The 13,906-nt window shown below is 38.1% G+C and overlaps 3 protein-coding genes across 3 annotated transcripts; all 3 read left to right on the forward strand.

Moving 5' to 3' along the window:
• Positions 1-1,822: 1,822 nt before the first annotated feature.
• LOC113355737 lies at positions 1,823-4,885 on the forward strand. Its single transcript, XM_026598675.1, has 7 exons — positions 1,823-2,203; positions 2,388-2,503; positions 2,620-2,701; positions 3,477-3,536; positions 3,630-3,737; positions 4,148-4,193; positions 4,581-4,885. Exons 1-7 carry the CDS (start codon positions 2,003-2,005, stop codon positions 4,787-4,789), a joined length of 822 nt encoding a protein of 273 aa, XP_026454460.1. The 5' UTR covers positions 1,823-2,002; the 3' UTR covers positions 4,790-4,885.
• Positions 4,886-5,033: 148 nt separating this feature from the next.
• LOC113355736 lies at positions 5,034-7,980 on the forward strand. Its single transcript, XM_026598674.1, has 7 exons — positions 5,034-5,194; positions 5,440-5,682; positions 5,774-6,305; positions 6,531-6,876; positions 7,013-7,111; positions 7,234-7,354; positions 7,527-7,980. Exons 2-7 carry the CDS (start codon positions 5,475-5,477, stop codon positions 7,757-7,759), a joined length of 1,539 nt encoding a protein of 512 aa, XP_026454459.1. The 5' UTR covers positions 5,034-5,194; positions 5,440-5,474; the 3' UTR covers positions 7,760-7,980.
• Positions 7,981-8,632: 652 nt separating this feature from the next.
• LOC113355738 (DEAD-box ATP-dependent RNA helicase 37-like) lies at positions 8,633-13,766 on the forward strand. Its single transcript, XM_026598676.1, has 6 exons — positions 8,633-9,790; positions 9,895-9,978; positions 10,916-11,158; positions 11,870-12,037; positions 12,142-12,255; positions 12,700-13,766. Exons 1-6 carry the CDS (start codon positions 9,074-9,076, stop codon positions 13,297-13,299), a joined length of 1,926 nt encoding a protein of 641 aa, XP_026454461.1. The 5' UTR covers positions 8,633-9,073; the 3' UTR covers positions 13,300-13,766.
• The last annotated feature ends 140 nt before the right edge of the window (positions 13,767-13,906 follow it).

Below are 13,906 nucleotides of genomic sequence, written 5' to 3' on the forward strand. Positions count from 1 at the left end.
CTGTTCATGAAATTGAAGATTCTGTTGTGCTTTTTAACATTCTCCAGCAGTTGTATTTTTGAACCGAGATACAAATGCTGGTGTGACTAACCCAATACTCATTAATTATCGTGGCTTGCGTTCAGGGCAAAAACAGACTTATGTGCGAGCAAACGATCATTTACTATCAAAATTCTGATATGCTTCAAGAATTAGTAACCTGACCCACTCTTTAGCATGATTCCCGGATTCATAAATTGCATATAAACATGAAAAAACACTCTCCAGATAACATCAGCAGGTTTCTGTCCCAGTGAGACTCTGCAATTGTTGCTGACAACACCAAAAACAGATAAATACAGAACCACCAGTTGCAAGAACATAATCACTGTACACATTACAAAGAGTAAACAGCGTTGCATAAATCTGTCATTTCAAGGCACCCATTGATCTGAGCCTGAAAATCCTGCTACTCATCAACTGATTAAAGCTTGTTGAAGATCTTTCTTCCCTGCGATCACAAGCTTCAGGAGAAAATCATTCTCTACCACAAAAATCCCCAACAAACTAAAAAAAGAAAAAAATCATAGAGAAAAAACCCTAATTTCTCCTAGTGTCTGCATTTTTCGCTTTTTATTTCATGGGAGTTTGAGATTCTTGTCTGTCTTTGCCTTGTTATTTTTTTTTTTCTCTCAATGGCAAACGGTGTTGTTGCTAATCAAACTCCCCCTGTTGACCAACAACAGCAACAGCAACAACAAGTAGTGCAGAATCAAGGATTTGGTAATTCGTCATTGTATGTTGGAGATCTTGATCATTCTATTACATAAGCACAATTGTATGATCTGTTTAACAGTGTTGCTCAGGTTGAATCCATTAGAATTTGTAGGGATCAGGTCAAAAGGTTTTCTCTTGGTTATGCTGCCTCCGGCATGTCACAAGTGAAGGCCTATTACTGTTTTTTACATGTGTTAACTGTCTTCTTCTTGTGTAATTGTAATTGTCTTCTTCAGTTGGCCCTCCCCACCGTGGCAGCAGTGTTCTAGTTATTTGTCTATTCTAACAGTGACATTCTGTTGTTTAAATTAGTTGTTATTGCTGGCGTTAGTGATAGAAGTTACAATATGCTGCTTACTTCTACCATGTTCTTTTTTTTTTTTTGACCTGCATCACATTTTTGTCTTCCGTAATACTTGCTGCTTAAAAGTGATGAACTCATTACGACTGTATATGTTTCTTCGTATCTCAATCTTAACTTAGGTTGATAAAATTATGTTGTAATCCTTTTTATTGTTTACAGTTTGATGATTTGTCTTTGTTAACTGCTGTGTTTGGTGTTTGTTTAATTTTTCTTTTTTCCTTATCTTCTAATTGTTTTAGTTCTGATTTCATCTAAAACTTTAATATCTGCTTCATATGAGTGTTTTCCTCACTGAAATGTAAATCACGGATGGAAACTGGGCAACTTTGTAGGCTGTTTTTATTTTCATTTTCTTCAATTTGCTTCATTATCTCTTGCTCTCTCTCTTGAAATCAAATAGTTGACTGATTGCAACTTCTGATGTTGCAGATTTAGGTACATTTGGAGTGCGAAAATAAAGTAACATTGATGGAGGTTAGTTGGTGGTCTTTTGGATTTGGTGCAAAAACAAATTAACACTATACTGCTTTTCAAGGCGGATTTTCCACAAGAAGTGTTTTAATTTGTTACTCCCACTATTTTATAGGTTTTGTAACGGAACTGCAAGTCGGCAAGTGGTCGCACGTGCGTCTTTTCTAGTGTTATATAGGGGTAATCCGGTTCCCAGTCTCCTTGTTTTTCATTTATGTTATATAGAGGTAATCCGGTTATTCATTTATCACTGGGAGTCTGGGAGATTGGGACTCCAATTCCATGTACAAAACGCGCTAAATAGTTTACAGCTTTTAATCTCCTTTACAGATTCTGCAGATCACACTCGCAGAGGCTTTACCTGTTCCTCCACACATTAGAAGGCGTTTTCACTAGCTGTGTTATTCAGATATGTTGAGACATTTATTAGTTAGGGCAACAACCCGGAAACAATCAAGACTTCTTCCACAGTTGAATCAACAGAGGGAAATACATAGTAGGAATAAAAAGGCTATGGAATTAATAGCAAAAGGGTGGAATGCTTTACAGGAAGTTGATAGAGTTATTGATTTTACTGAACCTACAGACCCACGTCTTCATCCTCTATTCAGAGTAAGAAAAAGATAAACAACCCCTTTCTGCTAACATCAATTTCACGTTTACTAGGTTTAATCAGAGTGAAATGATGATTTTTTTTTTTTTGTCATTTTTATCAATTTTAAGTTTTACTAGGTTAGGTTTAATCAGTGAAATGCTGATAGATAGTTCTCATTTTTTGGGTTTTTGTGTGTATTAGACTGCAAAACAAAATTTTGAACTGGCTTTGGAGGTGGACAATTCGAATACTCATGCAAGGTATTGGTTGTCTAGGTTGCATCTGAAGTATCAAGCACCTGGGTCATGTAAAGCCATGTGAGTGAACCCCCTAAGGTTTTTTGTTTATTACATATTATTGATCTGTACAATATTGATAAAAATCGAGTATATGAGATTTGAATTTGTGTTTTCTGGTTATTCCTTTGCAACAGTGGAGCTGCTCTACTAGTGGAGGCGGCAGACATGGGTGATGCAGATGCACAATATGAGCTAGGTCGCCGTTTGAGAGTTGAGGTTAGGCTCTTCTTCCATTGCCTTGATACACGAACTACATTACAACTGATTTCGTTTTAGTTGCCATTTCCTAGCATTACAGTATAGAATTTTAAGCGTGATATACCTCTAGCCAAGAACCCGAATCCAAGAGGTTGGATTCCTTGGTTATGATGTGGTTTAGAGGTAGACACCAAATATGTAGATATTCAGTCTAGCATATGTGGTGTTATGATCTGGGCCAGGTTTGAGAATTGATGTGGTTGGATTCCTTGGATCATGATGTGGTTTAGAGGTAGACTTCAGTTATGCGGACACAAATCATGTAGATATTCAGTCAAGCATATGTGGTGTTATGATTTGGGCCACCGTTTGAGCATTGATGTGGTTGGATTCCTTGGCTTAGAGGTAGACTCCAATTATGCGGACACAAATCATGTAGATATTCAGTCTAGCATATGTGGTGTTATGATTTGGGCCGCCATTTGAGAATTGAGGTTAGGCTCTTCTTCTGTTGCCTTGATGTGTACACAGACTATATTCCAACTGATTTCATTTTAATAGATTGCCATTTCCTAGCATTACATTTTAAAATTTTAAGCGTGATATACCTCTCGTCAAGAACCCAAATCATACGTGGATAAAAATCTTGTAGATATTGAGCATGTGCCAAAATCAGCAGTCTAGCATATGTAGTGGTATATAGGCTTTTAGCACACTACATAAAGTTTCAAGGTATTCTGTACATTTGTGTATTGATTCCTTTTTTTTTTTTGGTTTGGTTTGGGTTTGACAGAATCCTTATGTCCAATCAGAACAACAAGCTTTTCATTATTTGGAGAAAGCCATTGAACAGGTACGCAGCTTTCTTCGATTCACATATCATAGATAAAAATTCTTTCGGGATGATATTGAGCTTTCATATTTACTTTTGATTTTCGTGTTCTAGTTGCATCCAGGTGCTCTATATCTTATGGGCGCGGTGTATTTGACTGGGGAGTGGGTGAAGCAAGATATGGCGTCTGCTTTGTGGTGTTTCCATAGAGCTTCAGAGAAGGTGATAAGACCTTGTTTTTGCATTATTACAACATTAATGAGAATTCTTTCTATTTCATCTCTGATCTTCCATGGGTTTTTTAGACATCGTAAGGAATTAGCATAACCAGGAAGCACACATGATAGTCAGAGTAGAACTTTGGGGAACTCATGAGTGTGCTTTCCTAAACTATGTTTGTTTTCATTTATATTCGAAGAAACCATGCGTTGTCCATTAGCTAAAGTTGTACATGGTTAGCAGGGAAAGCTGCCACTGCATTCATGATCAACGATGTTGCTTGTTTAAGAGAGTCACAGTTGACCAAATTTCTTAACTGGGAAAAAAAAAAGGATTGTAGAATTATTATTTTTAATGGGCGAATCCTACTTGAATAGATGACTTACATTACATGTTACCGTAAATTTTTGCAGGGACATGCTGGTGCAGCCATAGCATATGGATCACTTCTATTAAAGGGTAAATATCCTCTGGTCAAACTTAATCTGGTCATATATATTGAGCATTTCTTAGTTAAAGGCTGAAAGATTGGATTTTCAAAAAAATTTCATCTCTTTGATCAGGAGAAGCATCCTAATACCTATAAACATAACCTACTCCACCATCCCAGTGACGGTTTGAGTCCCTGCCATTAGGATGGTGGGTTCCCTTGGGTCACTTTAAAAGTGAGTCAGCAAAATTGGGCTCCCCGAAACATATGAAAACATATTTCTCATTTAGCTCATTAGAATCATTGGAACCAAGTAAGATTTCATTTTTAGATTTTTAGGTGTATTCCAAAACTCTGCATGGAGTATCTTCTCTCAATAAGATTATGACTGTACTACATGATTGTTGCCTTGTTAGGTGCTAAAGTACCAGAAGCTATAACAAAGTTCAATGCAAGAAGTATTCCCTCCTCCAAAGCAAAGAAGAAGAACGTGGCTCTTCCCGATGAGGACTCTATGGAGTTGGCAAAAGAACAATTTGAAATCGCAGCGAAAGCCGGATCTGATCTTGGGCTGATATGGTTGAAAAGACTTGAAGATGAACAGAAGCTTAAAGCGGCTCAATAATCACAATTTACATGAATACTTGTATACTGCTGTTTCACAGAAATTTTCTACATGACATGAGAAGATGGAATGGAAAATTATATTCTTCATTTCTTTGTGCATGTGTTTTACAACTCTCTTTATTAAAAAAACATCCTGACAATGACTGTATATTCCATATTGGCCTCACAAGTTTCCCATCCCATCTTTAGCAAGGATATAGTATAATAATCAGAAGTGACAAACACCTGAATCCAGCTGTTTTAGGTTTGCATATTGAAAGAAGACCATGGACAGTAAAATCTGTATAGAGATGCAGATATTTTGCTGAATCATCTTGCCATGGGATTAGAAGCAAATGGAGAAGAAAAGAAAATATATGCTCTCTTGGTTTTCAATTTCTCCTGCAACTCAACTACATGAAAGGTACTTTCTCTGTCTGTCTCTCACCTACACACAAACGCACTTTTAACAGAGGTTAGAGCTCCAGCAATGGCAGAGCTCCACCCCAGGAGCTCTTCAATCTCTTTATTTTGACTCCACTAGTTTTCTTACTCATAATTTCTCAGAATTTTATGTATGGTCTCAGTCTTGATAGCTCAGTATTACAGTCAATCCTTCAGTTGTAGATAAGATTAATCAACCATTCATGACTTATCTTTTTCTAACAGGTGGAATTCTTTATGATTGATTCATCCTTCAGAAGATGAGTTCAAGATTTCATAATGCCCACTTACAAACTCCACAAATTCCTTGCCTCCGGAATCCGAAGCGTGCCATTGCTCGTCGTTATTCTCTCTTCCACCCGATATTCACTTCCCCGACTGCGTTCTGGACGGCACATGATTTGAGTACAATCTCATCAGATTTCAGTTGTAAAGCTGCTTCTTCAGCTGGAGCAGCTGACTATAATGGTATGACTTTTTTGCTCCCAACAATGAAGTTTTCAATTACTACATTTGGTGGATACAGTTTAACTTATCAAATGTCAACCACAACTTCCAGAACAAATGTTGGGTTCTAAAAAGAAGAAATCGCAGAGGATAGCTGGAATAGAACAGGATGAGTTGCTGGATCCAGCAGATTTAGCTGATCCAGACAGTTGCTTTTGTGAATTCAAAGGGGTCCAGATGCACTACAAGGTTGCTGGGGAAGAAGGAATAGAAGAAAATGAAGCAAATGTACTGTCTGTAAACCAAGATCCTTCAAAAGAATTAGTTACCAATCAACCTTCCAAAAAACGTAATCGGTTTCCCATGGTACTACTACATGGTTTTGGTGCTTCAGTGTTTTCGTGGGATCAAGTTTTGAAGCCTTTGGCTCAGTGCATTGGTTCCAAAGTGATTGCTTTTGACAGACCTGCTTTTGGGTTGACCTCAAGGATATTCAGTGAGCCAAATACTAGGAATGCGTCAACTCAAAATTCAAGTGAAGAAACAGATTTGCAACCTTTGAATCCTTACTCAATGACATTTTCTGTTCTCGCTACGCTGTATTTCATCAACTTATTAGTAGCTGAGAAGACAATTCTGGTGGGGTAAGTACTCAATCACCAAGTATGAGTTGATACTGCGCGCCTTATTTACTTTCCCATATTTCGTGATTCCAAGTAGATGTACCAGTCAAAATTACCCGCAACCCTGATATTTTCACCATTTAGTTTGATTAGAAATGAAGTGCATTGTTTCTTTTAACTTGTCTTCCTTGATAGCTAGCTGACATTGAACTGTCCGATTCTGAAACAATCAACGACATCCATCAGGCACTCAGCGGGTTCTCTCGTAGCAGTTAATACATACTTCGAAGCCCCTGAGCGTGTTGCAGCGCTGATTCTTGTTGCTCCTGCATTTGCTTCCCCTCTTAGTATTTCACAACAAAAACTCGTGAAGGAAGACCAGCAGGAAACAGAAAATCAGGCGAACGATGTTGGTCCCAGATCAAAGGTTGAAAGGAACCCATTTTCACACATAGTGAATGCTTTGTCCAAAATTTCCACATTCATTGCAATGGCGGTTACAGGTACACTGAAAGCGATTGCTAAAGTAGCCAACTCCTTGTTTAAGAAAGCCTTGAAATCAATTTTGCGTACTTCCTTCGCCACTGCATTGGTATGTGGATATCTCCACTTTACATTTTCTTTCTGCTACTTTTCTGTTTTCACTTGGCAAGTCATGAACTCTGAATACACCACTCATTACAATATCCTTTACCATTTCTCCAAATTGTGGCTGTTTGGATTTCCAGATAAGGATTGTGATAGATAAATTTGGTATAGCTGGCATTAAGAATGCATGGTATGATGGAAGTCAAGTCACTGATAATATCTTACAGGGCTATACAAAGGTGACATTCTCATATACCATCATACTCAATTGTTTCGCGTTACTCATCTAGCTTGATACTCAGCAGTTTCGTGTTATTATGGCCTATCTTGTTGACTCAATTATCAATTTATCATACTGCAGCCACTGAAGACCAAGGGTTGGGACAAGGCCTTGCTTGAATTCGTGGTAGCTATGCTCACAGACTCTGAGTCTGAATCAAAACCACCACTATCACAAAGACTGAAAGACATATCTTGTCCTGGTACTTTCGACAATTCTCCTTCTAGGTGGCCAAAACCCCATGTAGTCAATGTTATAAGAGCAGTTTTGCTGCTTCACTGAATACTGCAACTCAGGATTAACCTACAGCATTATATAAGATTCTCTCTATTAGCACTCTTGACTTGATTTTTGATGTATGTAATACTGTGCAGTACTTCTCATAACTGGTGACACTGACCGACTTGTCCCATCATGGAATGCTGTGAGATTGTCACGAGCAATACCAGGCTCTCAACTTGAAATGATAAAGAACTGTGGGCATTTACCTCAAGAAGAAAAAATTGAAGATTTTATTTCAATTGTCCGGAAATTCTTACAAAAAATTGATGCCGTCCCCAGAGAAGAAGAAGAAGAAGAAGAAGACAACCTACAAACGACACCATAAGAAATGTTCATCGTGTATTTGTTTCCTCACATTTGGTGAAGTTCAGAAAACTTAAACAGACAATTCAATTCCGGAATTTCCAATATGTTTCACACTTGGTCTTTGTATGACTGTAACTCTGCTAACTGCTTAACATGTACTTACGACAGTTCTTAATATCATACTGTAGTACACTACCTAATTGTAATGTTGTAATGTGTAAAAGTACAATTCATTTGTTATGCATGAGATACACTCAAAAAAAGCACACTCTCTACATTCATAGAGAAAGTGTGTTTGAACTGGCGTTAACTGAATTCAAGGGACACACACTTGTCCTCACGAGTCAAGACTCTCCTTTCTTTCTTTTTTTGATGGATAGTGGATCTTATTCTGGCTACCTTACCTTGTTCAATATCTGAATCTGTCTCAGCATCTGACTCGATGTCAGTCAAATGTCTGATCGTTTGGTTTTTTATTTTTTCTGATATCTGACTCGAGATCTGACTCGGTTCAATATTTGATTCATAACCATCATTTTGTACCTGACTTGCTGTATTCATACCTGACTGGACTCAATAATCTTGAGTCAGACATAACGAGTCAGATTCGGATGTAATAAATCAGATCTAGATGACTCAGATCCTAAAGAGTCAGTTCACACAGATTAGTGACTATTTGAGTCAGTTGAGTCCAACAGTGCCCAGCCTGAGGCCCTGGTCCAACCACCAAGTCGACAAGCATGTCACTCGGGTCCAGTAAATATAAAATGTAGACAGACAGACATCCGTTACGCCGCGTCTATGATGTGCCACTACTATTACGACCACTACATTTATTAAATTATGATTGTATTCTTCCGAAAAAGCCCCAACTACCTTGGAATCTCACACACACTCTTTCTCTACTAATAAAAAGAGAGAGAAATGAGAGCTGTTTTCTAGGGTTTTTATTCTTCACTACATTTTTCATGGGGAACTAGAACTACTTCAGTTCCACTTCCTCTAGGGTTTATCATCATCATCTTCATCATTTCAACTTCCCATTCTCATCTATTCATCACCTTTTTCAAGAAGAATTTCTGAGTTTTTTTTTTTTTTTCTACATTCCCCGAGATCAAGGTTTTGAAAATCATTTTCTAGGGTTTTTTTGTTTTCATTTTCCCACTTTAAATATGAGTTAATCTACATCTCTGTCTTTGTTTTATCAACTTGGAAGTTGTTTTGGGGATTTTTTTAATTAGGGTTTTGAAAAAGTGTGTGTGGGTGTGTGATCTGTTGTTGATTTCTAGTGTTTCTGTGTGTGTGTATCTAGTGAGTGAGTGAGTGAGTGACAATGTCTTGGGCTGATGCTGTTACTGATAACACTGCTGGAGGTGGTGGTGGTTCTAGACCTACTAGACCATCATATGTTCCACCTCATTTGAGAGGGCTTAACCCATTAGCACAAGAGTTTCCACCTATTCAATCAGCTAATGATTCATCTGGGGGGTCTTCGTTGAATCGGTCTAGGAGTAGAGAGTTTGTTAGACCTAGAGGTGGTGGTAGTGGAGGAGGAGGAGGTAGATGGGGTGGTGGTGGTGGTGGGAGAAGGAGCTATGAGCCAAACCCATTTGATGTTGCTGATAAATTTGCTGAATTAGGTGTTACTGAAATTGAAGGAGGAGAGGAGGGTAATGTTGGTCTTGGGGGTATTAATTTTGATGCTTATGAGGATATTCCTGTTGAGACTAGTGGAACTGATGTGCCGCAGCAGGTGAATACGTTTGCGGAGATTGATTTAGGGGAAGCTTTGAATCAGAATATTATGAGATGCAAATATGTGAAGCCCACACCTGTTCAACGCCACGCAATTCCGATTGTTGCTGCTGGAAGGGATTTAATGGCTTGTGCACAAACTGGCTCTGGAAAAACTGCAGCATTTTGTTTTCCTATTATCAGTGGGATTATGAAGAGGCTTCAAATGCAGCAGAATATTCCCGGTCGTGGTAATGGAAGAGTTGCTTATCCTTATGCTCTTATTATTTCTCCTACTAGAGAGTTGTCTTGCCAGGTGAAAATTGCTAAGTTCTTTGTTTTAGTTTCTGTTTAATGGTTGTTATTAGTGATGTAGATGCACTTTTTTAATTACTCATTTTGGGTTTTGTGGTCCTATAGATACATGATGAAGCGAAAAAGTTCTCTTATCAGACCGGTGTTAAAGTCGCTGTTGCATATGGTGGAGCACCGATGCATCAGCAGGTTTGTTGCTCGCCCGCATACTTCTTTTGTTTGTATTCACTGGCTATGTTAAATGGAGCTGATTGATTCTTTTGTTTCTTATTTGTTCATATGCTGTAATTGGTATAATTCTTTGTGTAGATTTTGACATTGCAGTTGATATCTATCAGCATTTTAAAATGTTGTATATCACATCATTTGTAGCTTTACTATGTTCTTCCTTCATACATATACAGGAGTTCTATGTTTTGATTTTTTGTAGGTGCATTTGAGCTTAAGCAGTGAATGTATTTTTTATTGATTGTTCCATGGGTTGAGTCTAACAATCCATAACTATAGCCTATAGTATCGACAACTGTTAAGCATGAACTTGGACAAGTACACTAAGTTATTTTATTCTGGATTTAAGTTAGATAAGAAAGCATATCCCTCAAAAGAAATGTAACTGATGTTTGTAAGTTTGTGAAGCCATGATTGAGTTTAAATGAATATACCTAGCTTAGTAGACGTAATTCTAGTTCAATTGCTTTTGGTTTATATTAAGTCATAACTGTTATAATGAAGTATGTTTTTTGAATAAATGTTTCGTTTGAACGTTCATTGGTGCGGTGTTATTTTTGATGCTTATTTGGAAACTTTTTTGCTGGTATTAAATTAGCGATTCCCTAAGTACACTGGTTCCGTTGTGAATTGATTATATTGGTTTTTGTTACAGTGCTAGTTTGTCGCAGGTTAGCTGCAGTTATATATCTGTGTATGTTTTTCTCTTTTCTTTCTCCATGTTTCAGTGATTTCTGTTTCTGTCATGGCATAAAATGGATTACCTATTTATTTACTTAGAATTTGAAACTGTATCTTTACAATTCTGTCATGTTGCCTATCAGGCTTTTGCTAATTTTTTGTTTCGTATGAGATTTGTGAAGGCACTTACTTGCTGTTATATTCTTGTTATTCCCAGCTGCGTAATTTGGAAAGAGGTGTTGACATTCTTGTTGCAACTCCTGGTCGCTTGGTGGATTTGATTGAAAGAGCTAGAGTATCTCTTAGCATGATAAGCTATCTGGCGTTGGATGAGGCTGACAGGATGCTGGATATGGGCTTTGAGCCTCAGATAAGGAAGATAGTTCAGCAGATGGACATGCCTCCCCCTGGTGAGCGGCAGACAATGCTCTTCAGTGCCACTTTTCCAGCTGAGATACAGGTTTGTTCTTGCCGCCTCTTCATCTGCTTGGTAATAGTTAAAATCAGATGAATAAATTATGTCTTGTGTTTTGACTTGATGAAATTAAGGAATGTACCAAAAGATTAATAGTTCCATTAAAAGTTTCGGCTTTCTTCTTTTACTCTTTGCATGATGCTTTATGAATATTTTCTTTGACAACTCGCTGATTTATGAAAATCTTTTATGGCTTCTGTGCACAACAACCACTTTCCCTAAGCTTTTTATTGGTCAATGTTTGTTTTAGAAGCTTCCATTGGTTGATTGTCATCCTGTTATGGACATCTGTTTGGAGTTTATGGACCCTTTGATTTGTGATTAAACTGCCACTGTCTCTAATTTGTGGTGGTGATAGTATCTGTAGTAACCTGATAGAATAATTCTACTTGTTTCTTGAGAAGAGATGGGAAGCATGTTCAATCTCAGTTGATTAATTAGTTGACTCAGCTCCTTGTTGTTTAAAGAAACTTGCATCATAATGAATGTTGATACCTTCACTAACCTATGCGGCCATCTCCCTTTGTAATGGGTGTTGTTTGAAGAAACTTGCTTATTTCCTGGAGTTTGTTCTGTGCGATCAGTTTAAAGTTTCTGCATTTCTTTTTGATATATATTTGGTTGAACAATGGTGCATTTTCAAAATATTACTTAGTTGATATATTGTTTCTTACTTTACTTGGTTTGTTTTTTCAGAGGCTGGCTTCTGATTTTCTTTCGAACTATATTTTCCTAACTGTTGGAAGGGTTGGGTCTAGCACTGAACTAATTGAACAGAGGGTTGAATATGTTCTTGATCCGGACAAAAGAAGCTTCTTGATGGATCTTCTTCATACTCAAAGAGAGAATGGCACTTACGGAAAGGTATTGATGCCTCACACACTTAAAAAATTTGACCCATTTGTTTACTGTAACTTTAAAACTTCATTTTTTTTTCTATTTGACAAAGTGTACTCATTTTTCTGCAGCAAGCGTTGACTTTAGTTTTTGTGGAGACAAAGAGAGGAGCTGATGCATTGGAGCATTGGCTGACAATAAATGGTTTTCCTGCAACAGCAATACATGGGGATAAAGTTCAAATGGTATGCTTTTCATTTAACCTTCAGTTCCTTGTGTCAGAAATGAGTATATCCTGGGATTGCTCTTTCCCTGAGTCGGTTTATCTTTGGGTTGCTCTATCCTTGTTTCAGGAATCAGTGTATTGCACTGTTTAGGTTCTGCATCAGACTTTGTTCTGTTGCATCTGCAGTAGATTGGATAAGCTTATACTGTATAAACCATCATTGCGTTGTGATATATAGATGACATGAGAGCAGTCAGCTTACTTGCTGCTGATGTTACATGATGATGTAAATTTTGATGGGGAAGTACGATCGAGTACTTCTTATTTGCTAACTATTGCGTGTTATGAATGCTACAACGTATAACTCATGTCCAGGCTTGATTACTATGTGTGCTAGTCCTTGACTGCCTGTGTGGTTGGCCTTTTGCTACTGTTATTCAAACTCTCTTTCAACAATATGCAGGAGCGTGAACAAGCTTTGAGATCATTCAAGACTGGTGCAACGCCTATTATGGTAGCAACAGATGTTGCTGCGCGAGGGCTTGACATACCACATGTTGCACATGTCATCAATTTTGACCTGCCAAAAGACATAGATGATTATGTTCATCGAATAGGGCGTACTGGTCGTGCTGGCAAGTCAGGCATTGCAACAGCTTTCTTCAATGAAGGCAACCAGGGCATCTCCAAATCACTTTTAGAACTCCTGCAGGAAGGAAACCAGGCGGTTCCCACTTGGCTCAATCAGTATGCTGAAAGGGCCTCCTATGGTGGCGGTGGTGGCAGGGGCCGTCGACAGGGTGGCGGTAGGTTTGGTGCCCAGGATTACCGAAATCAACCTTCCAGAGGTGGAAGTAATTACTATGGTGGCGGAGGTGGATATGGTGGAGGTGGAAGTGGATACGGTGGCGGAGGTGGATATGGTGGTGGTGGATATGGAAATGATGCATATGGTGGTGGATCTGGTGCTAGCTCTGGTTATTATGCTGCTGCACCTGCACCTTCCTATGGTGGTTATAGTTACGGGCAGCAGGAATCTATTGTCCCAAGCGGTTGGGATTAAGGAAGTGTTCTCCATCTCTTGCTAGTTACCATTCTACTCTGTCGAAAAATCAGTTATATTAGTTTTATGGTATATATAGCGTAGTATACTTCTCTAGCAATGAAAGGAAAAAGACTAACTACAGAACTGAAAGAAGACCTTGACAATTGGTGGTGATGATCTTCTTCATTACCTATTTGAGGTGTTTCCCACCCAATACATATATAAACATGTCTTTAGTTTTTTGGGTTTTATATCAGGGTTTCTTTTTGTTAGAGAGGAGGGTAGAAGGGGGGAGATTGTTTTGGTTACCCTTCTCTCTCTCTCTCTCTGTTTTTTGACCTGATCAAAGGCTTACAGGAAAATTGGGTTCCCAATTGATGATATTATTCTCGGCAGCTATTTAACTCAACTACTGTTTGTAGTCACTAATGCTAATTCTTCTTTCAGAATCCATTAATGAAAAAACAGTTGGTTTTATTATCTATTAACTTCTGGTGTCATTCATATTTTATTTGCTGTTCCAAGTTTCATTTTTTCTTTAAGGTGTTTGTTTATACGGTTCTGTTGCTTTGATCTTCATAGCAGAAGCATTTTTGCTTCAAGCTGTTAATGCATTGTAGTTACA

Source organism: Papaver somniferum, chromosome 3 (genome assembly GCF_003573695.1).
Source record: "Papaver somniferum cultivar HN1 chromosome 3, ASM357369v1, whole genome shotgun sequence".
NCBI lineage: Eukaryota > Viridiplantae > Streptophyta > Magnoliopsida > Ranunculales > Papaveraceae > Papaver > Papaver somniferum.